The sequence below is a fragment of the Dendrobates tinctorius genome, unplaced genomic scaffold, assembly GCF_039654945.1.
Source record: "Dendrobates tinctorius isolate UK_male_01 unplaced genomic scaffold, ASM3965494v1 ptg000158l, whole genome shotgun sequence".
In the NCBI taxonomy this organism is placed as follows: Eukaryota; Metazoa; Chordata; class Amphibia; order Anura; family Dendrobatidae; genus Dendrobates; species Dendrobates tinctorius.
Genome location: NW_027361825.1, coordinates 22,478,671 through 22,503,431, shown reverse-complemented (window position 1 = coordinate 22,503,431; position 24,761 = coordinate 22,478,671). Strand labels below are relative to the sequence as shown.

General features: G+C 45.5%; 1 protein-coding gene across 2 annotated transcripts in view; it reads right to left on the bottom strand.

Annotated features, from left to right (window-relative positions):
- The window catches only part of MAP4K1 (mitogen-activated protein kinase kinase kinase kinase 1), a 210,778-nt gene that overhangs the window by 22,579 nt on the left and 163,438 nt on the right, over nucleotides 1-24,761 (bottom strand). For both annotated transcript variants that reach the window (XM_073549098.1, XM_073549099.1), the window contains 11 exons: nucleotides 24,549-24,615; nucleotides 24,307-24,466; nucleotides 23,898-23,980; nucleotides 22,933-23,017; nucleotides 22,773-22,849; nucleotides 22,124-22,184; nucleotides 21,937-22,039; nucleotides 5,632-5,690; nucleotides 5,416-5,519; nucleotides 3,247-3,424; nucleotides 3,070-3,138 (listed from right to left, as the gene is read on the bottom strand). In XM_073549098.1, the coding sequence (XP_073405199.1) occupies nucleotides 3,070-3,138; nucleotides 3,247-3,424; nucleotides 5,416-5,519; nucleotides 5,632-5,690; nucleotides 21,937-22,039; nucleotides 22,124-22,184; nucleotides 22,773-22,849; nucleotides 22,933-23,017; nucleotides 23,898-23,980; nucleotides 24,307-24,466; nucleotides 24,549-24,615 (1,046 nt within the window). The remainder of the gene's footprint in view (nucleotides 1-3,069; nucleotides 3,139-3,246; nucleotides 3,425-5,415; nucleotides 5,520-5,631; nucleotides 5,691-21,936; nucleotides 22,040-22,123; nucleotides 22,185-22,772; nucleotides 22,850-22,932; nucleotides 23,018-23,897; nucleotides 23,981-24,306; nucleotides 24,467-24,548; nucleotides 24,616-24,761) is intronic.

Here is a 24,761-nt window from a genome sequence, read left to right as displayed (position 1 = left end):
GCTTAAAATAGATCACTCTGTTCGTAATGACTATAATAAATGAGTTTCACTTTTTGTATTGAAGAACTGAAATAACATTTTGATGACATTCTAATTTTTTGAGACGCACCTGTAACTGGAGTAGATAACACAGGCTCCACCATTCACACTAGGTGATGTCACAATTCACCTCCTCCCCTCCTGTACAATGACTGATAACATCTCTATATACAGTAAACACAGGCTCCACCATTCACAATAACTGATGTCACAGCTCTCCTCCTCCTGCACAATGACCTGATAAGACCTCTATATACAGTAGATACCACTGGATCCACCATTCACAATAGGTGATGTCACAGCTCACCTCCTCCTGTACAATGACAGATAACACCTCTATGCCCAGCAACATGTGCACCCCCACAGAAAGCTCACACACCTAGACATCCACACACTCTCTGACGCTCTATTCTACCACTGGCATCCATATCCTCACTCCATGACACAGACAGTGCCACTGCTTTCTACAATGCCACTCTCGCATCACCTATTGACACGGTCGACCCTCTCATTCATGGCAGAGTGCGACGTATCAATAGATAACCCTGGCACAATAACATCACTAAAAAGCATCGGCAAGCATCCAGGGTTGCAGAGCGGCGTTGGAAGAAAACAAATTCGCAAGATTATTTCACTGCACTCAAACAAGCAACACTCGCTTTCAAATCTGCCCTCACCTCTGCTAAACAGGCAACTTCACAACCATCGTATCTTCTCTATCCTACAACCCCAAACAGTTATTCAAAACTTTTAACTCCCTCCTCCACCTACCACTGCCACCCTCCAACCTCCCTCATCTCTGCTGATGACTTTGCCACATACTTCAAAAATAAGATAGACCAAACAAGGCAAGTCTTTATTGTTCAACCACCACAACCCCTTTGTATACCAGACCAATGCCCTTCCCCCACAACCTCCCTCTCCAACAACACTGAAGGGGAGCTTAATTGTTTCCTCTCCAAATCACACCTCATCACTTGTGTACTAGACCCCATCCCATCCTACCTCCTCCCCAACTTCACCACCAAACTTATCCCATCCCTAACCCATCTCTTAACCTATCACTAACTTCTGGTACCTTCCTTTCTGCTTTCAAACATACCACAATCACGCCTATCCTTAAAAAGCCAACCCTTGACCCAACCGCTATGTCTAGGTATCGCCCAATATCGCTGCACCCATTCATTTCCAAACTCCTAGAGAAGCACGTCCACACTAAACTTTCCTCGCAACTCTCATCTAACTTGTTCTCTGACAATCTACAATCTGGTTTCCGTCCCCATCATTCCACTGAGACTGCCCTGGCCAAAATTACTAAAGACCTACTTACAGCCAAAGCTAACGGGCAGTACCCTATACTCCTCCTTCTAGACCTGTACTCTGCTTTCGACACAGTTAACCACTGCCTCCTACTACAGATCCTCTCTTCCTTTGGCATCAAAGACCTCGCCCTATCCTGAATCTCCTAATACCTTTCCAACTGCACATTCAGTGTCTCCCACTCCCACACTACCTCTTCATCACACCTTCTCTCTGTTGGAGTCCCCCAAGGCTCTCTTCTAGGACCCCTACTCTTCTCATTCTATACACTTGGCTTGGGGCAACTCATAAAGTCCCATGGCTTCCATTACCACCTTTATGCTGCTGACACTCAGATCTACCTCTCAGGCCCAGACGTCACCTCTCTGCTGTCCAGAATCCCGAAGTGTCTATCAGCCATATCCTCCTTCTTCTCCTCTCGCTTCCTCAAACTCAATACGGACAAATCTGAACTCATCATCTTTCCTCCATCTCACAGATCTTCCTTACCTGATCTATCTATCACAATAAATGACATCAAGCTCTCCCCCGTACCAGAAGTCCGCTGCCTCGGAGTAACCCTTGACTCTGCCCTGTCCTTCAAACCGTACATTCAAGCTCTTTCCACCTCCTGTCGCCTCCAGCTCAAAAATATTTCCAGAATCTGTCCTTTCCTCAACCCACAATCTACTAAAATGCTTGTGCATGCCCTCATCATCTCCCGCCTTTACTACTGCAACATCCTTTTTTGTGGCCTCCCTGCTAACACTCACGCTCTTCTCCAGTCCATCCTTAACTCTGCTGCCCGACTAATTCATCTCTCTCCTCACTACTCCTCCGCTTCTCCCCTCTGCAAACCTCTCCACTGGCTCCCACTCTCTCAGCGTATCCAGTTCAAATTACTAACACTGACCTAGAAAGCCATCCATAACCTGTCTCCTCTATATAGCGCTGAACTGATCTCCCGATATCTTCCCTCATGTCCTCCCAAGACCTCCTTATCTCCTCCACACTTATTCGCTCCTCACCTAATCGCCTCCAAGAATTCTCCCGAATATCCCCCATCCTCTGTAATGCTGTGCCCCAACACGTTCAACCACATTCAGATCCTTCAGATGGAACCTGAAAACCCACCTCTTCAAGAAAGCTTACAGCCTGCAATGACCCCGCTGCCTCCTCACCACTACCGGAGCTACCGCCTCACCAACACCGGAGCTGCTGCAACCCCCCAACCTACTGTCTCCTTCCCCACCATCCTGTTGAATGTAAACCCGCAAGGGCAGGGTCCTCTCCCCTCTGTATCAGTCTGTTATTGTTAGTTTGTTTACTGTATGTGATATCTGTAATTTGTATGTAACCCCTTCTCATGTACAGCACCATGGAATCAATGGTGTTAATAATAATATATACAGCAGATAACAAGGGATCCACCATTCACAATAGGTGATGTCACAGCTCACCTCCTCCTCCTGTACAATGACTAATAACAGCTCTATATACAGTAAACACAGACTACACCATTCACAATAGGTGATGTCACAGCTCACCTTCTCCTGTACAATGATGGATAGCACCTCTATATACAGTAGATAACACATGATCCACCATACACAATAGGTGACATCACAGCTCACCTCCTCCTCCTGCACAACAGCTCTAGATACAGTAGATAACATAGGATGAACGTTCACTTTAAATAAAAAATACCAAAAGAAAGATGGAGGTCCTTACTGTTTGTGAGTACCAAGACTTGGTTATGACCAATCTGTGTCACCTGCACCGGGCCTGTCCACAAGTCCTCTAAAAACATGAAAAAAGATCCTGATAAATAACAGATACAAAGCTTTTGCTAATGTCTACAAAGCTTCAGTACAGTGAAGACCACAGACAGTTGTACAAATAACTTACCATCTTTGTTGTCTGTAAACCAAGAGGTCAATGAATTGAGGTTGATGGTCTGAAACTGAATTTTGCAATGGGGGGACGACCCATTACTAACTCCAATACACACTATTGGATATTGTTCTCCTGGCACCACCAGCATCTCAAAGATCTTCAAGGGGCATGGAAGGGGGAAGTCAAAGTGCTTGGGTGTGAGAAGAAAGAAATATAAGGTTAGTGATGATACGGAGACATGAGAAAAATGGGGAGACTAATTAAAAGTCTCAGTAAGAATTCAAAGATTAAAAGAATTCTTCTGATACTGTGAAAATTGACAAGTAAAAGGTGAAGAAAGAACGTCCTTCAATAATGAAGTGAAGGTTAAAACAAGAGAACAGGGTCAGGACTGTAGGAGAAGAATCTCACAGAAGAACCTCCTCTACCGCTGACCAAAAGATGATAAGAAAACTCCTACTGAGAATAGACTCAATAAGAGCGAGAAAACTCGACAAGATCACTTTGTGGAAAGTTTGGTAGTAGGAAACAAGGTACAAAGCTCCAACATAAAGTGAGGAAAATAAGTATTGGATACACTTCTGATTTTGCAAGTTTTCCCACCTACAAACCATGGAGTGGTCTGTAATTTTTATCGTAAGTACACTTCAACTGTGAGAGAAAGAATCAAGAAAAAATATCAAGAAAATCATTTTTTTACATAACTAATTTGCAATTAATTGCATGAAATAAGTATTTGATACAATAGAAAAACAACGTATGGTAATATTTGGTACAGAATCCTTTGTTTGCAATAACAGAGGTCAGACATTTCCTGTAGTTCTTGACCAAGTTTACACAGGGATTTTGGCCCACTCCTCCATACAGATCTTCTCCATCTTTTCATCTTACGATACATGACACCATTCATCCTCCGTTCAATTCGGTGCATTCGCCCTGTCCCCTTTGCAGAAAAGCACCCCCAAAGATGGGTGTTTCCCCCACCATGCTTCACGGCTGGGACTGTGTTCTTGGCATTGTACTTAACCTTCTTCCTCCAAACACGGTGAGTGGAGTTGATACCAAAAAGTTCTGTTTTGGTCTCATCTGAACACTTGACCTTCTCCCATGCCTCCTCTGGATCATCCAGATGGTCATTGGTGAACTTCATACGGGCCTGGACATGTGCTGGTGTGAGCAGGGGACCTTGCCTGCCCTACAGGATTTTAATCCATGATGGCGTAATGTGTTACTAATGGTAATCTTTGAGACTGTGGTCCCCACTCTCTTCAGGTCATTGACCAGGTTCTCCCGTGTAGTTCTGGGCTGATTCCTGACCTTTCTCAGAATCATCCTTACCCCACGAGGCGAGATCTTGCATAGAGTCCCAGACCGAGGAAGATTGACAATCATCTTGTGTTCTTCCACTTTCTAATAATTGTGCCAACAGTTGTTGCCTTCTCACCAAGCTGCTTGCCTATTGTCCTGTAGCCCATCCCAGCCTTGTGGAGGTCTACAATTTTGTCTCTGATGTCCTTAGACAGCTCTTTAGTCTTGGCCATGGTGGAGTTGTTGGGAGTGTGATTGATTGATTGTGTGGATAGCTGTCTTTTACGCAGGTAACAAGATCAAACAGGTGCAATTAATACAAGTATTGAGTGCAGAGTAGGAGCCTTCTTAATGAAAAACTAACAAGACTGTGAGAGCTAGAATTCCTGCTGGTTGGGTATGATCAAATACTTATTTCATCCAATAAAATGCAAATTAATGATGCAAAAATCATACAATGTGATTTTTTTTATTTTTAGAATCTCTTTCACAATTGAAGTGTACCTACGATAAAGATTACAGACCTCTCCATTCTTTCTAGGTAGGAAAACTTGCAAAATTGTCAATCTATCTATTACTTATCCATAGAGAAGAAAGCGAATAGGCACATACCGTCCCGTGCAACAAAATCCTTTATTGTGGCATCATCATACCAACAGCAGGCAGATAAAACAATGGAGCAAATACAGCCGACGATCGTTTCTCGCTTACATTGCACTTCTACAGGTCATCTATTACTTATTTTCCCCACTGTAGTGTCTAATTGGTGGCCCATGCCTCTTCGCCCCAGAAGACTACATGTAGTATGCCCATTTACAATGCCATTAATAGCTGGGGGAAAAGAACAGGGCAGGGCAGAAGAAAGACTATTACCTTTAGCAACATGAACTTTTCAAGAGGCTGATACCATTCCAATAAATGTACTGAGGCCTCCAGAGCGGCACAAAGGAACCAACTGCCGGATGTGTCATTGTGAGCTGGAGAAGAAAAAATAACCCAAGTAGAGTGAGGAGAAGAAAGCACTAGAGAATATGGTCGTAGAAGATAAGGTCATCCATCGGCATGGTACAGTGACTGCTACAATCTTACCCACACAACAACTCCTGCAGCCCTTAGTGTCCGGTACTTTGCTGGAAGATGATTTCTTCCTGTAGTATAAAAAAAAGATAGATAGACAGTTTAGCCCATTTTCCTCTCTGTTCTTCACTCTCTGGTGTACAGGCCTGTCCCCATGATAGACAAAGTATATCTCCAGTAATTGCTAAAAGACTTTCATGCCCCTCTAGATATTTCATGAAGACATACAGTAGGAGGAGGAAGGTTGAAGGAAGGAGCTTTGGTGACCCTGTAGAAGGGAGGACCGGGCTGCCAGGGCTGCCGAAGTGCCATGTCCGAAACTGCTGGGACCGCACTTCCTGTTGCTGGGGGGGAATGTAATTGAAGCCAGAGCAAGCGGGTAACCTGGGAGAAGGGGGCATGGCCAGGGTCAGTAAGCTAAAAGGGGTTGTGCAGGAACGGAGGGGAGATTCCAGCCAGAACGCTGAGCAGGTGCGGATCGCTGCCGCAGTGAGGAGAGCGATAGGCCCACTGGCGTAACTACCGGGGTAGCAGCCGAAGCGGTTGCTTTGGGGCCCGGCCTATATAGGGGCCCGAGTCCCCGGCTCCGATCGGCGCTACCCGGGTAGTGCAATTAAGTACTTACTCATCTCTCCTGCATGTCTCTTGCAGGCCCTCCCTCTTATTCCATCTTCTCAGCACTGTTCTTCCTGCTTTCACTGGCCGCTCATTACATATGTGCATATGTAATGAGCGGCTCATTACATATGCGCATATGTAATGAGCAGCACCACATGGACACTGAAAGCAGGAAGAGCACCGCTGAGATGGAATAAGCATGGGGGGCTGCAAGACACATGCTAGGAGAGGTGAGTATAACGGAGGGAGCCATATTCACCTGTCCCCCGTTCCACCGCTGCACATCGCTCTGCTGTCTTGCTTCCTCTGGCAGTGACGTTCAGGTCAGAGGGCGCCATGACGTACTTAGCAGGTGCCCTCTGCCTGAACAGTCACTGTGCAGGGTCGGCAACGCTGAGGAGCTGCAGCTGCAGAGACGAGGTGAGTATATAGGTTTTTTTTTAATCTTTAATTGAGGCAGCGGCAGCATCATTGTAAGGGGCCACTAATGACCGTGCAGCATTGTAAGGGGTCAGTAATCACTGTGCAGCATTACAAGGGGCCACTAATCACTGTGCAGAATTTCAAGGGGCCACTAATCACTGTGCAGCATTACAAGGGGCCACTAATCACTGTGCAGCATTACAAGGGGCCACTAATCACTGCAGCATTACAAGGGGCCACCAATCACTGTGCAGCATTACAAGGGGCCACTAATCACCGCAGCATTACAAGGGGCCACCAATCACTGTGCAGCATTACAAGGGGCCACCAATCACTGCAGCATTACAAGGGGACCCTAATCACTGTGCAGCATTGCAAGGGGCCACTAATCACTGCAGCATTACAAGGGGCCACCAATCACTGTGCAGCATTACAAGGGGCCACTAATCACTGCAGCATTACAAGGTGCCAGTAATCACTGTGCAGAATTACAAGGGGCCACCAATCACTGCAGCATTACAAGGGGCCAATAATCACTGTGCAGCATTACAAGGGGCCACTAATCACTGCAGCATTACAAGGGGCCAATAATCACTGTGCAGCATTACAAGGGGCCACCAATCACTGTGCAGCATTACAAGGGGCCACTAATCACTGCAGCATTACAAGGGGCCACTAATCACTGTGCAGCATTACAAGGGGCCACTAATCACTGTGCAGCATTATAAGGGGCCATTAATCACTGTGCAGCATTACAAGGGGCCACCAATCACTGTGCAGCATTATAAGGGGCCACCAATCACTGCAGCATTATATGGGGCATATGTTATTATGAAGCATATTATAGGGCCACCATTATTCACTGTGCAGCATTATTAGGCATATTTTTGTATGGAGCATCTTGTGAAACCCATCATGAACTTTATGGAGCCTCTTATGGGGCCCATTTTATTTTTGAAATTTACCAGTAGCTTCGGCATTTTCCACCCTAGGCTTATACGCGAGTCAGTAAGTTTTCACAGTTTTTTGTGACAAAATTAGGGGGGTCGGCTTATACACGAGCATATATGGTACATTACTGCGGCGCTCCGGCGGGTGCTGTGGCCAATGCTGTCTTGGGGGCCCGCCGGCCCGGTGCGTGTAGTGTAGGGGATCCGGGGCCCCGGTGGAAAAAAATGTACACTATGATTTCGCAGCCTACGCTGCATTTCTGTGCCTGCTGTGTGGAGCGAAGCACATATTGGGCCCGCCTCCCTGCCTGCAGCCAGTGTATTGCTTCAGACTAGTTCAGTCCCGCCCCTTCCCTGAGCCCTCGCTGTCTATTAGCTCTTTGCAGAGCTGCCTGCCACATGGACCTCTGGGAAATATAGTTCCTGGAGGTCGGTTTGCGCGGAGGAAGGCAGGCAGCCTTCACTGTCTCAGCTTAATTAATGCCAGGCCAGCCACTCAGCCAACTCTAGTATGCATTATCGGTAAGAGGGTGCGTCTTGAAGGGGGTGTGTCTTGAAGGGGGGTGTCTTTTAGGGGGTGTGTCTTTGAGGAGGCCCCGTTTAAAAGTTTGCTATGGGGTCCAATCACTTCTAGTTACGCCCCTGGATAGGCCGCAGCGTGCAGAGACAGGGCGGCAGTGTGAGAGACTCACTCATACTGGCGGATGTGCAGAGGAGCGTGCAATGTACATAGAATCACGGTATGAATGTCCGGGTGTCGGCTGACATTCAGGGAGGTGCACGCCTGGTAGAGCACTGCAGCACAGCCATTCGGGTGACAGCTGCTACCCATAGAGACACACGCCGAGTGGAACCTTGTGGAGAGCTCGATCCTATTGCTCCGCTGTTACATGCATTAGGAGCTCAGCGGGCAAAACCGGAGACCGCCCGCTACTGCCAGAAGCAGGACCGTGTGTTGGGCGGAGACGCCCGAAGGTGCTGCATCGACCTCCTTCGGCATTCTATTACCCACGGGTAGTGTTGAGCGATACCATCTGATATCGTGAAGTATCGGATCGGATTGGATCCGACCGATACCCAAAAAGTATCGCGTATCGCCAATTCCGATACCGGAAACCCATGCAAGTCAATGGGGCACAAATATCGGAATTAAAATAAACCCTTTCTTTACTTGCACATCCAGTTCGGGAGGGGGGAAGAGTGTGGGCAGTGCGTGGGCGGACACTGCGTGTCTGTGTGTGCGGGCGGGGTCTGTACGGGCCTCTCGGGGGTCTGTGCGGGCCTGCCGGGGGTCTGTGCGGGCCTGCCGGGGGTCTGTGCGGGCTGCCGGGGGTCTGTACGGGCATCTCAGGGGTCTGTGCGGGCCTGCCGGGGGTCTGTGCGGGCTGCCGGGGGTCTTTGTGTCTGTGTGCAGGCATCTTCCGATGGGACTACAAGTCCCATCAGGCTATGCCTGCTACAATGACAGTGATTGACACATTAGCCAATGATGGGACAGTAGTAGTCCCATCATCCGGCTAATGTGTTGAATGTAAAAAAAACCAAAACATACATACTACATACATACATGCTACATACTACATACATACTACATATATACTACATTCATACATACATACTACATACATACTATATATATACAACATACATACATACTACATACATACTTCATATATACTACATTCATACAACATACATACATACTACATACATACTACATTCATACAACATACATACATAGTACATACTACATACATACTACAGACATACAACATACATAAAACATGCTGCAGACATACAATATACATACAACATACATACTACATACATACTACATACTACATACAATATATTCATACATTCATACAAAACATACATATAGACATACAGTACATATAACATAGAGTACGTACTCACCATCACTTGTCACTTTGATTCCCGAAGCCAGTGAAATCCACGAGTGTCCCACGACGATCTCCCGTGGAGAACAGCAGCATCAGCTGATGCGACCGCTCTCTAGGGGCACCAGGAATACAATGACGGGAGGTAGGTATCCTTCCGCACTGTATTCCTCCGCCACTGTAAAAAAAATAGTCCCTAGTCTCACTTTTGGCATTGCTGTGTGAGAAAGTTCCCACGCAGCTTTTGCCATAAAGTGAGACCAGTGAACTATAATAACCTCTCAGTGATGCACTGCAGGAGATCGTCGTGGGACACTCGTGGATTTCTGCGGATCAGGGAGTATATTGGTTGTTTGTTATTTTAATATTTTTTACAGTGAGATGACACTGGCTTCGGGGATCAAAGTGACAAGTGATGGTGAGTATGTACTCTATGTTATATGTACTGTATGTCTATATGTATGCATTGTATGAATGTATTGTATGTGGTATGCATGTAGCATGTATGTTGTATGTATGTTGTATGTATGTAGCATGTTGTATGTATGTTGTATGTATGTAGTAAGTATGTAGTATGTATATATGTTGTATGAATGTAGTATATATGTAGTATGTATATATTATGTAGTATGTATGTATGTTGTATGTATGTTGTATGAATGTAGTATATATGTAGTATGTAATATGTAGTATGTATATATGTATGTTGTATGAATGTATTATATATGTAGTATGTAGTATGTATGTTGTATGAATGTGGTATATATGTAGTATGTATGTAGTATGTAGTATGTATGTATGTTGTATGAATGTAGTATATATGTAGTAAGTATGTAGTATGTATGTATGTATGTTGTATGAATGTAGTATATATGTAGTAAGTATGTAGTATGTATGTATGTATATATGTAGTATGTATGTATGTTGTATGAATGTAGTATATATGTAGTAAGTATGTAGTATGTATGTATGTTGTATGAATGTAGTATATATGTAGTAAGTATGTAGTATGTATGTATGTTGTATGAATGTAGTATATATGTAGTAAGTATGTAGTATGTATGTATGTATGTTGTATGAATGTAGTATGTATGTAGTATGTATGTATGTTGTATGAATGTAGTATATATGTAGTATGTATGTATGTAGTATGTATGTTTTTTACATTCAAAACATTAGCCGGATGATGGGCTACTACTGTCCCATCATTGGCTAATGTGTCAATCACTGTCATTGTAGCAGGCATAGCCCGATGGGACTTGTAGTCCCATCGGAAGTTGCCTGCACACAGACACAAAGACCCCCGGGCAGCCCACACAGACCCCCGGCAGGTCCGCACAGACCCCCGGCAGGCCCGCACATGCCACTGGCAGGCCCGTACAGACCCCTGGCAGGCCCGCACAGACTCCCGGCAGCCCGCACAGACCCCTGGCAGGCCCGCACAGACCCCCGGCAGGCCTGTACAGACCCCCGGCAGGCCCGCATAGACCCCCGGCAGCCCGCACAGACCCCCGGCAGCCCGCACAGACCCCCGGCAGCCCGCACAGACCCCTGGCAGGCTCGCACAGACCCCCGGCAGGCTCGCACAGACCCCCCGGCAGGCCCGTACAGACCCCCGGCAGGCCCGCACAGACCCCCGGCAGGCCCGTACAGACCCCCGGCAGCCCGCACAGACCCCCGGCAGACCCCTGGCAGCCTGCACAGACCCCCGGCAAGCTCGCACAGACCCCCGGCAGGCCCGTACAGACCCCCGGCAGGCCCGCATAGACCCCCGGCAGGCCCACACAGACCCCCGGCAGGCCCGCACAGACCTCCGGCAGGCCCGCACAGACCGCGCATCATGATGACATAATTTCAGCAGCCAATCACAGCCATGCCATTAGTTAACATGGCTAACACAACTGGCTCATTCCATTATGGGAACTTCCGATTCCGGTATTCGATATTGTAAAAATATCGGTACTCGGTATCGGAACTCCGATACAGCGAATATCGGCCGATACCCGATATTTGCAGTATCGGAATGCTCAACACTACCCACAGGACCTCCAGAGAGTGACGAGCTGTGGAGCCACGATAAGTGAACTCTTATCAAAAGACTGAAACACAGCAAGAAAACACAATGACAAATTTGCAAAAATACTCTGCAGTAAAAAATGACAGTAATCAGCAAGTGCTGGATAACAAATACAGGGTATTTAGTCGATACGTTTTCTGCAAAAAATGTACACCAAGCTGCTCCACCTCATCACGGTAACCCTTCACGGAGCAGTCCCTATCTAATGTATTTAAAACCTGAACATGTGAAGAGTGTCTAAATGAACAGGATGCAGACAGGCGCCTCCTAGTATGGGCTCGTGGTGTAAGACAGCTCGTGTTTTCTTGTTGTGTTTCAGTCAGTGGGTGGTGTGAACACTGTCCGACCGACTTGTTCACATTTGTGCATGTCACATATGTTTTTAATCTGTTTTTTCCTTGCTTATGCATGGTTTGGGAGACCCCACCCCTCTCTTGTGTGACATGCACATAAATGAGCTGTCTTACACCACGAGCCCATACTAGGAGGCGCCTGTCTGTATCCTGTTCATTTAGACACTGTTCACATGTTCAGGTTTTAAATACATTAGATAGGGACTGCTCCGTGAAGGGTTACCGTGATGAGGTGGAGCAGCTTGGTGTACATTTTTTGCAAAAAAACGTATCGACTAAATACCCTGTATTTGTTATCCAGCACTTGCTGATTACTGTCATTTTTTACTGCAGAGTATTTTTGCAAATTTGTCATTTTGTGTTTTCTTGTTGTGTTTCACTCAGTGGGTGGTGTGAACACTGTCCAACCGACTTGTTCACATTTGTGCATGTCACATATGTTTTTAATCCATTTTTTCATTGCTTATGCATGGTTTGGGAGACCCCACCCCTCTCTTGTGTGACATGCACATAAATGAGCTGTCTTACACCACGAGCCCATACTAGGAGGCGCCTGTCTGTATCCTGTTCATTTAGACATTCTTCACATGTTCAGGTTTTAAATACATTAGATAGGGACTGCTCCGTGAAGGGTTACCATGACGAGGTGGAGCAGCTTGGTGTACATTTTTTGCAAAAAATATATTTCGACTAAATACCCTGTATTTGTTATCCAGCACTTGCTGATTACTATCATTTTTAACTGCAGAGTATTTTTGCAAATTTGTTATTTTGTGTTTTCTTGTTGTGTTTCAGTCAGTGGGTGGTGTGAACACTGTCCAACCGACTTGTTCACATTTGTGCATGTCACATATGCTTTTAATATGTTTTTAATCTGTTATCAAAAGACTGTCTAGTTTAACAACCGTTATTCAGTTTAGTTTGTACCCCTTTTCCCCTGCTATCTCCTTGCGAGGAGTTTCACGCTGTTGGATAATTAAATATACAGTAGTTAATCCCTGGTCTGCAGCATTTGTGTTACTGCATCCCAGTACCTGCTTATTACAACCCTGTGACTAAATAATATATCTATAGCTGGTAAAAATGGTTGCTATGACTTTGATAGTCACTTATTTTGATCTTTTAAGCAAAAAATTGCTTCAAAGGGAATCATCACCCCCAAGACCCCATATTAAACTACCGTACTTACAAATCGGTGACGTACCCCTATAAAAAATCATATCTGCAGAATGGATGTCAGTGTTTTAGGGGTTGAGAAAAAGCCCTTTATTTCATGTGCAAATGCCTCAGCGCACCCTCAGCATGGCCAAAAGTTCAGTGCATCATTACGCCCCCTCAATTTGTATTCTGAGCGCTTCCATTCTTCCTGATGGACAGAACAAAGCACTGCCTGACCTTAACCCATAGGCTTGGGCATGCAAACTGACAATTCAGGAGCTCCTGTCTGTGACCGGGCTCGCTAAACTTCCAGGGGTGGCAGTTTAGCGGAATCTATACTACACATATGATGTTTACAGGAGCTAAGTCGCCTATATAACTGTAGAGTTAGGTCAATTTGACTTTTGGGGGTTTGACAGACTCCCTTTAAATGGATTTGTCTCATGAAGACAGCCTCTGGTCAGGTGCCTAAATAAAATGATTACATAGTTGTAGGACTCTCTTTCCTATAGGAGTAGTTCCTGTTCTGGTGGACTCAAACCTTCCATATATTATTACAAGGCTGGCGGCGATATCCCCTGGCAAAAATTGTCTGTTTGCACAGTGTAGGGGAAGCCAAATCTATGGTTTCTTTCTGAAAGTGGTTGTCTTTTATACTCCAGCACCATATCAATTCTACTTGCTCACCCTCAGAGAAAGTAATCTAGACCAGTGGTCTCTAACCTGGGAACCTGTACTAAGATTAAGCCAACTAGCATGACCTAAAGGTCCCGGGTAGAGATGAGTGAATATTTCAATGTTCAGTTCGGATTACGATCGCCGAATTTGCAATATTCACAGATTAATTCGTTGAATATTTGCTGAACATTACCGAATGCCATTCAGCTCAATGGGAGACAAAAACAAACGCATTCACAACACTTTATAACGGCAACAAATGCTGCCAAAACACATCAAATTAGGGGCAGACACCAGGAAAGTGGCCTCAGTTCACCAACAGTACTAATTGTAGCATGGCACTGCAGCAATCACACAGGCATGAGGTATCGGGGTCTGATACCTGGCCCTGTTACCACATGCAACACTTCTACCTGGTTTCATGCTGAGCCACACTCAGGTGGTACAAATATCAGTTTTGTAGACTACCATTCTCAGAAAAGTTTAGGGCTAGTGTGGCGCCCCCAGGAATATGGTCGCCACAGTTGCCTTCCTCCAGGGAGGGTGATGTCAGGCTTGGAAGCGATGAAGGGTCTCTCTAGCAGTTAACCATAACATGCAACACAGTTCCCACTCTGGGCCAGCAGGGGGAGCTCTGAACCAGAATTGGGGGAGGAGTGCTCTCTGAGGGCCAGGAAGGGGAAATTAGGAGTTAGTGTGAGGAGGCCGAAGTGTGTAGATGTGGAGAGAGAAGTTGGGAGACTGAGCGGAGTTGAGAGCTCGTTCCCAGCTGGATCACATGATCTGGAGCCTGGTCTCCACAGTTGTATGGATACTGAAGGTCCTGCAACAGAAACCAGAGGAACAGGAAGCTGTAAATGCTCTATTCCATCCTAAGACTCGGAGGCACAACAGCAACGGGTGAGCCAAGCGAAGCGATAGAAGGCTACAGCTATCTGCCATACAGGGTAGATCTAAAAGGAAACAAGAAGGAGGAACTTCAGTGTAACACAGTACTGGATGTACCTCAAGTAAGCGCTAGAGAGGAGACTACACAACCTATCTGCATAGAGAGATTCCTGAGTTGCTTCCAGGCTAATCAGCTCCTGTACCATCTGTAATCTGGACGCTGGACTGCACTTACAAAGTAAAGGTAAAGAAACTACATTCCGCTGTGTCCTTGCCTTCTTTCTGCAACTTCTTCAGCACTGCTACATCTCTGTGCCAGACACTGCACCCTCTTCCTCAACCCCTATTCTCTTCATCTACTCTGCCCTGGGACAAAAGCCCTACCTGTGGAGGGCTATAACATCACTGCTGCACCCCACCATCTGTCCCAGAGGATCTGTCTGCAGCGTTGGCTTAACACCTCCCTTGCCGAACACCACAGGTGGCGTCACGAATCACTCATAAACTTTATTCCATCACTTAATTCCATTTTACATGGGCGCCCAGGGCCACGGACCCGGTCACCGCTGCTGTGACATTCCCCTCTGAGAGACCGGCCAGGTACCGAGTACCCCACAGCCCTGGGAGTGCGACCCAATAGTAACATGGGTATTTGAGTCCAAGGAAGTGGAGGCCTGACGGTCTCAGAGGCCTACTGTTACAGGCAACACTCATGAAGGAGACCCAACCAGGAGTGTTTACATTTTAAGAATTATTGGCAGACAATACCAAAGTGGCATCAATTTCCCCACAGTATAGATAGCATAATAGGGACCGATAGGTCTTCCACTAAACTCAATCCAGCAGATGGACATCCAACCAGGAGTGTTCACATTTAAACCAATGAGTGCTTTACACCACAGAAGTGGCATCAATTTCACAAGAGTACAAATAGTATAACAGGGACCAATAGGTCTTCCACTAAACCCAATTCAGCAGATGGGCACCCAACCAGGAGTGTTCACATTTCCAAAAATTACTGGCAGACAGCACAAACGTGGCATCAATTTCACCACAGTATAGATAGTATAATAGGGACCGACTGGTCTTCCACTACACCCAATCCAGCAGATGAACACACAACCAGGAGTGTTCACATTTAAACAAATGAGGGCCTTAAACCACAGAAGTGGCATCAATTTCACAAGACTAGAAATAGTATAATAGGGATCAACAGGTCTTCCACTACACCTGATCCAGCAGATCGACACCCAACCAGGAGTGTTCACATTTTAAAAAATGTGGACCAGACACCACCAAAGTGGAATAACTGTCACAGGAAGAGAAATAGTATAATTAGGACCGACACATCTTCCACTACAGATAACCCAGCAGATGTAGACCAACCATGACTGTTCACATTACCACAAATTTGTGTTAGTGTGGGGAAAGTGACTTGTCGAACACACTTGACTGGGAGTAGGAGGGGACGATGTGTGCACTGTAGACAGGGATTGGCAATGACAGAAAGGTAACAGTAGGGAAAGATAGAAAAGGGAGTGCAGTACCTAGAATTGACCACAAGATGGCAGGGGGGAGTGTAGTTCAGGACTTGACATCAGCTTAGGGCTTAAGAAACCGCTTAGTCATGGGGGGCGGGGAGACAGGAACCCAGGAGGGAAATTCCCAGTGAGAGAGGGGATAAATAGGACAGGTTGGGGTTCCAGAGAGTTTAGTCACGGGAGGAGCTCAGCAGAGGAAGACTCAGGACAGAAGATGGAGAACGGTGAAGAGCTCGACCAGGGGACTGACAGGAGAAGACAGTCGGGGGGTGGCCCTGACACAACGTACCGCAGGACAGACAAGGCCCCGGGGATTGGACGACGACCTCGGGCAGGTGAAGCGCTGGCAGTAGATTGGTCTAGGACAGCCCCAGCGAAAGATCCGCGAGGGACGTCATCACGACCAAAGGAAAGGTGAAAGGTACCCGGGCCTGGAAACGGAGAGCTGTAAAGGAACTGCGGTGCATGGCTAAGGTCGTCAGGAGGACTGCCAATAAACCCGGATCTGTTACAACTGAATTCTGCCTCCGTCTCGTTTTTGCATCGTCCGGTCGTGATAAGCAGTGGACCACCCCCCAATCCGTCCCCCCCACCACATTAACATCAGCAGTAGTACACAGCAGGCACAGAAACCACACTAAATATATCACAGAGTGCAGTTGCGTGACATTAATGCATCAGCAATATCACCTAGTCTGTACAATCTGTAATTGGGGTGCAAAAGTCCTTGGAGATCCATGACTTATTCATCTTGATGCAAAAAAACCCCTGTTTGGGAGAGAAGAACAGACAATTTGTGGCGCCCTAAGTGCGTAAACACAATATTGTAGTCTTTAGAGGGTGCACAATATTATGCACTCACCTGATAGAAGACTAATATAGCTTTAGATTATGTATCCTCAAAAAATCCTTCCTTTTGGGATACTTCCCAGAAGACAGGGCTTGCAGCTTGCCTCGGGTGGATCCAAGTGAAAGAGCCAGGTTCAGGCTCACACAGGATGAGTAAATCAAGAAAGGCACATCCAGTCCATAAACGGCCGCGCTTCCCAGGACTCACATCCAAGGATGATATTCCATATTTTTTTAATTTCATAGGTTAAAAAAGAGATACAACTCGTTTTGGATACAGTGTATATCCTTCATCAGGTATCATAAAAACACAGTACAAATCTCTTTTTTAACCTATGAAATAAAAAAATATGGAATATCATCCTTGGATGTGAGTCCTGGGAAGCGCGGCCGTTTATGGGCTGGATGTGCCTTTCTTGATTTATTCATCTTGATGAAAGTTTGGCGGTTTACACTTTCAGGGGACAGCCGGCTGTGTTTATCTGTCAGGACACCACCAGCAGCACTGAAGACATGTTCTGAGAGAACGCTGGCTGCCCGGCTGGATAAAACCTCCAAGGCGTCTGAGGTGAGCTCAGGCCACTCATGCATTTTGGAAAACCAAAATTTGAAAGGGTCCAAACCCTCCCTGATGGTATTGATATTCAGTTCTAGATACTCCTGCACCATCCTCTCCATTTGTTCGCCATGTGTAAGATTTGGACTCTGTTGTGCTGGTGCATGAGATGGTCTAAAAAAAGTACTCACAGAAATTGCTTCTTCCACTTACACAACTGCTGCTGCTGCGGCTAATGTTTTGGCGTTGACGAATTGACGTATCGGAGGTTGGAAGTCTAGAGCTGTGATGCGAACTGTGTGCTTCACTGCTGTCTTGGGGAAAAGCTCTCTTAAGGTTGTGTAACAGCGTGTTTTGCTACTCGAGCATTCGCGGGTCCCTTTCCTGGTTGTGAATCATCTTTCAAAATTTGGTTTTATAACGTGGATCTAACAGAGTGGCAACCCAATAGACAGCATTATTCAAATCGTAACTATGCAGGGATCATGTTGCAGATAGTGCAGCAAGAAGGCACTCATATGTCTGGCTCTACAATGAGGTCCAAGCCCATGCTGTTTTGGTGGCTGGGTAACAACGAAGCTCATTTCCTCCATCCCATCCCACGAACCACGAACAACAGAGAGGGGAAGAATATTCTCTTCATCTCACAGTTGCTTGCCCATCACCTTTTTCTCCTCCATTTGTTCCTTGGATCTTGCACCTTTGATAACAGTTTGTCTGTTATATCCAGCCCCCTTTGATTGTAGTAATCCACCCTTCCTTGGCACCCGCCTGTGTGACAGTCTTGAATCTAGAGACAATTTTATCCCTTCCACATCCTCCTCTGCTTCCTCCTGTTCTTCTGGGACCACCATCTCCTCCTGCAGGCTATTCAAAGTCTGCTCCAGCATATATGTGACCGTAATAGTGAGGCTGATGATGGCGTCGTCGGCGCTAACCAACTTAGTAGCCATTTCATAACGGTGCAGAAGGGTACAGAGGTCCTTAATCTGTGCCCACTCTGTAAACATGATATGCACCACGTCCGTACTGCGTTGATCCAGGCTATACAACATGACATACTGCATCAGGGCTCGTTGCTGCTGCCATAGTCACGCCAACATGTGCAGAGTGGAATTCCACCATATCGGCACATGTTGCAAGTAGATGACAAGAGGAGTGCGATTGGCAGAAATGAGCACACAGATTACATGCTTTCTAGAGAAGATCACCCAGGCCAGGATAGTGGCGAAGAAAACTCTGCAACACCAAGTTAAAGACGTGAGCCATGCAAGGCACGTGTATGAGCTTGCCTCGCCATAGGGTCGCCACCAGGTTCGCACCAATATTGGACACGGCCTTCCCTGGATGCAGGTTCAGCCATTGATCAAACTCAGTCTGGAGTGCTGTCCAAAACTCTACAGCTGTATCACTGCGATCTCCAAGACATATCAATTTTAATACTGCCTGATGTGGTGAGCCCTGGCAGCACAGTAAGGAGGTGGTGGAGATTCGCTCTGCACTGTTGGAACGTGTGTCTCGTTAAAGCAGAGGTTGGGGTAGCAGGTTGAGGCCCTAGAGGAGATTGAGGAGGCAGAAGCAATGGAGGAAGTGTTAAATGTAGATGTTTGTCCTACAAACCTTGAGGATTCCAAGACTTGTGGAACAGCGCCTGTCTCCACAGCCACCAGAGTCACCCAGTGCCCAGTCAGCAGGATGTAATGGCCTTGACCATGCTTACTCATCCAAGTGTTTGAGGTGAAATGCACCCTGGCAGACAGAGATTTAGTCAAGGAACGGGTGATATTATCTGCGACATGCTGGTGTAGCGCCGACACAGCTTTCTTAGAAAAGTAATGACGACTGGGCAATTGACACTGGTGGACTGCGACAGCCATCAGCTTTCAGAAACCAGCTGTATCTATTAGGTAGAAAGTCTCTTAGCTTTGTCACGCGTAGGAGGAAGCAATCTTTTACGTGACCACAACTGCGGAACCGTGAGCTGCCTGCAGTGCTGTGAGAGGGTAGAGTACGGTGAACCGGAAAAACTACTGGATCGTGAGAGAGGTGCAGGCGGAGATGTTACTGTGGATTGAAAAAATTGTGGTGTGCTTGTTCTCTGAGATCAGTCAAAAACAGCAGGCATGTCCGCTTCCATTACAGTTGACAGTGGACTCTTGTTGTGGCTGCATCACTATGTGTCTGCGACGTACAACGCAATGAACCTCCTCGTCTTCCTCCTCAGATGACTTAGTCAGCTGTGTGCCTCTATGTTTTCACACCAACTGGTATCTAACACCTCGTCGTCATCATCCTCTGTGTTATCACATTCATCGCCCTTGGAGTCACTCTCCTCCTCTTCTTGCCATTATAGCACAGTACAGTTTGCGCGAGCCTCAGATATCTGAGTCTCATCAGGATCACCTCCCCCCCAAGGGTTAACGTCTGATGACGAGGGTCAGGATGCTGTTCAGACCCTACTTCGTCCTGCCCCGGATCCAAATAAAAAAAAATGTGGGCATCAGTGAAGATTTCCTTCTCTTGCGAAGTTTTTGAGAACACTTCTGATGACCATGGAACAGCTCTTCAGACTCACCCATCTGTAGTTCCGTACAGTCAGTTGTAAGGTTGGAGAGGTGGGACGCGGGGGGAAGCAAGGGGAATTTGGGTGCCACCTCTGTGGACTGTACTGGGTGTGATGTTGAGGTGGAGGAAGAGGAGGAGAAGCCACTTGAAGCTGCGCTTGCCATTCACTCAAATACATGATCTTTCTGGGCATCATCGACAAGGCATACCGCTGTGCATCTGCCAAAGAAAGGTAGTGGAGTAACCTGTCCAGTAACAGATGTTGTCAGTTGTCTTTGCATAGGATGTGACGTTGCTTCACTAGTGCTTTCACAAACATTGCCACCTACCCCACGTACACCTTGAACACCAAGCCTAATGCCCCTTCCACCACAGCCTCGCTCTTTCCCAGTCATGTTGCTCAGATAGTGTGGTTGCACAGTATTAGTGACAAAAAATTAGATTTTAAACTCTGCATCACCTCTGCAAACAGCTGAATTTCAGCGACAGTAAATTCCAAGTTGAAATATGGCATGCTGTATCGTGTAACAGAAAAAAGAATTGCTTGAGTGTGGATGAGGCCTGTATGACAAAGAAGTTATGCTACAAACAATATGAAAGTCAGGTCCCCTACTGTATGACACTAGGAAGAGAAGAATTTTTTGTGGCCTATGGATCAGGCCTCTATAACACACTAGATGCTACAAACTATTTGAAAGTCAGGTCCCCTACTGTATGACACTAGGAACAGAAGAATTTCTTTGTGGCCTTTGGATCAGGCCTCTACAGCTTAATTTCAATCCAACCAAATTACAAAGTGTGATACGGCGGGTTGTCTAACTTTTTGCAACTGAAAAATTATAATTTCTTTTAATGTGCCTTAGGTCTGCAGACAGATTCATATCACCGCCACAAAATGACAATGTGGGATACAGAAGGCTGCTTCACATGTAGCAACAGAAAAAATTATAATTTTTTTTAATGTGCCTTAGGTCTGTAGACAGTTTCATATCACCACAGCACTAAATGACAAGGTGGGATACAGCAGGCCATTTCACATTTAGCTAGTGAAAAAATATTAATTAGAATGCTATACTCAGTATGGAGCACTATAGAAGCAGTGCACAACACACTTGTGACTTCAGTAATGGACAAAAAAAAAGTGCTGGAAGGTAAATTTTACAGCCATACTGGACACTATCTAGCTACACTATCTGACTGATGTACAACCGCCTAACTAGCTAAAATCTTGCTGCTAACAGTGCCAGCATCAGGAGCAGCCTCTCTGCGCTGTTACAGTGTCAAAATGGCGCTAAAACAAGATGTCCGCTATTTCTATAGAGCGAGACATGTGATTTCAGCAGCCAATGACACAAGCCGTTGTGTCAAGACATTGTGGGCGTTTCCTTTTCCTACACCCTGATTGGCTGCCGCAATGTGCACACATAAAGTTAGGAAAAAAAAATGACTGTTTACAAGAACGCCGCATCTCTGAGCTCTGTAAACCACCGCTCATGATACACCACCACTATCGTTGCTAAAGTGTTGAAAATACTTTTGGAGCAACACAAATATTTTCCCGCACTTTTACCAAATGTTGATTTTTTCCGATTTTATAAAATTTTGCTCGTGTTTCCGATCACGAATCTGAATGTGCCATATTTGTGCCGAATTTATGTTTGGCGATCGTTTTCCAAGCAAATTCGCACATCACTAGTCCCGAGCTGCTTCCAGAGGAGAATACCGTGCCTTATGGAGAATTATTCCTCTGCTGTATCTACCTGGGCAGTAGTCTGTGTGTGGGGATGTGACCCAAACGACACTCTCTTCGAATTTGCTCATGAAGAGTCACTAGGCTGTGGGAGTATAGTTGGGAAACTTTACCTGAAAGAAGACAGCAAGACGTTGGGATATCACGCTTGAGATTGCCAGATCTCATTTTTTTTATGCCCTTATCTTCAGCCTTACCTGTTATGGACATTAGTACATTATTGATAGAATAGACCCATGTCGTCCGGCCTGGAACCAACTTGCAGAAGGGGAAAAGAAAAGTGTTGAAAATATATTATTTGGCCACAAATAAAAGTCTTGTATTGGGTCCTTGCGTGCCATCTATGAAGGGAAGTAATGTACAGAGAGAGCATCAAAGTATCCCCCTCCATCAAGGTCAACCACACCAAGGACTATGATCATACACAATGTGCATCTATTAAAAGCATATCTCCACAAGGACAATCTTAGTACCCCCTGGGTAGATGGTGGACATCCATACCATATTCTGAAAACTTAAGAACCTAAGCCTTTGACTATGCAAGTCAACATTAGATGGTGGTCTCCTGATCTGGACTGATTTGGATTTTGCTAATTTTGGGCTGAAAGAATATTCTTCTAAAATCCTTGCAAGAGCGATCTTTCAGCCCATCCCTAATATCATTCTTTACGTAGCTTTAATATGCTCATACACAACAGCATACAAAGAAGTCTTATGTGTAAATCTATTATAACAGTATATGTGGGCACCTTCATCTCAACCTTCTGCTCCCATCCCGGAACCATTCCTGAGCCATGAGTGTCCCCTTGGGCAGGAACCTCCTAGTTTTTGGGGTTGGTTACTCACTAGGTCCAGAGATGCCTGTGATTCTGAGCGGTTTAATGTGAAGATCCCTTGCTCCGCTCCTAGTATAACATGTAGATCTAAAATTTACAAAAATTTCAAATAAATTAGGAAATATTCCAGAGAAGACACAAAAAAGCTTGTGTTGATGGGTAGTTCTTACCCTTTGAGGTTGGATGTTTCCAAGTCGTTGCTGAATGGATTTTCAGAGGACACCCATTAAAGATCTTCTTCAGCTGGAAGTCTGTCTGTACACAGGGAAATATTGAAGTTTATGTATATGGTCCAGTGTAATACAAATATATAGGAAAAACATGTAATAGCCTATAGTCATTGCATCAAAATTTCAATGAAATCAGTGGCCAAGTCTTCATCAAAATCCACTTTGAAAACCATGTATCAAATAAGGATTTTGACGCTGATTTTGATGCAGTTTTTAGGATGCTGTGTAAATCTGACAAATGGTGTGCTACAAGTTCCTCAAACAATTTCCCAAGGGCCTTTTATGCTAAAATGTCCCCATGTTGATGCGTAAAATGACAGACACATTTGACTTCTTAAAAATTAATTTTTACATATGTTTAGTTAATAAAATTTCTCTGCTTCATTCTGCAATCTTCATTCATGTTTAAGTCCTGCACCCACGCAATTTTTAGCCTGATTCAAGTTTTAGATTTTTCACTTTTGGGAATGTTCCTTCCAGTAATATAGGCTGGATCTGAGCTGTGTGTCTATCCAGGATACTTCTGTCTTCACTGCTCATATGTCACAGCTTCTATCCTGCCTTTATCTCTGACCTCCCTGAGACTGTAGATGCTTTCCCATCTCACCATTCTTGAAATATGTGTATAAACGCCTCCTTTCTGCTATCTCTAACACTGAGAGTGAACCTTCGGAACCCAAGAGCAACTCTGAGGAATTCTTATCTTTTTTTTGCAGAATACTCAGTAAGATAAAGGCTGTACAAACACTTTGCCCCAACAAAACTATATACATTTTTTAAAGGGGACTACTTTGAAAGTTACTTCATTTAGCATTTAGGAAGTAACTGAGCGATAAAAAAGAATTCTATGCATGTACAGTATATAGGACTATGACAGAAGATGATAAAAATGTAGAAACTTTTACCTGTTTTGCTTGTACTCTTCCTTTTTTAGGGGGTAGAGAAGGGGGAAGTTTTGTTGCAAGATGTTGCACTAAGAGGGAAGGCTCTGGAGTGGAAGTTAAGAAGGATCATATCAGAAAATGAATTAACAATCAATAAAATGAAAATTGAAGTGATATTTCTGGCGCAGGGAATGCCACTGCTTGACATGAATTAGACAACACCTCCGCCACGCCCCTATGAAGATGCCAAAAATAATTAAAAAATTAGCGCAAAGCTGAATTGTGCCTAAATTTTGCAACTTTTCAACACGTTTACACCAAAATAGTACTCAGCACTCTTGGGGAAGATCAGGCCATTACCCTCGGGTAATGAATAATGGCCTGATCTTATGGACTCTGTAAATACCTACATCGCTTCCCCACCACTCACCGGAGCTGGCAGCGGGTAACTGGGTCCCCAAACTCTCAGGCCAGGCCTGTGCTGGACTTCTTGGGACATTTGGCCCACTGTAACACCGGACCAGGGTGGAGGGAGTGTGAAGCCTGTTCGGTTCTCTCTTTATGTCAGCAGAAGAAGTGCGGAATCTGGGCTGTAAGAGACAGACAGACGGCGGTGATGAGAAAATACAAGAGGTATGGAAATAAAATATGGAAGCGGATCGTTGGATTCACCTTAGGGGGCAATGGAGGGGGAGAATCCTCAGGAGATGAGTCACTGTTCAGGTCCTCGCTGCCGGGTCTTTTATCAGGCGGAAAAAGTGATAAAATCTTAAGTAATATCATGATAATCGGGGGGTCTTATATTTACAGTTGTAGGTATCATACATGTGGTCACTTTCCACTAAATTTTATGGGGGATATGTAAACTTTTCTTAAAATTAAGGA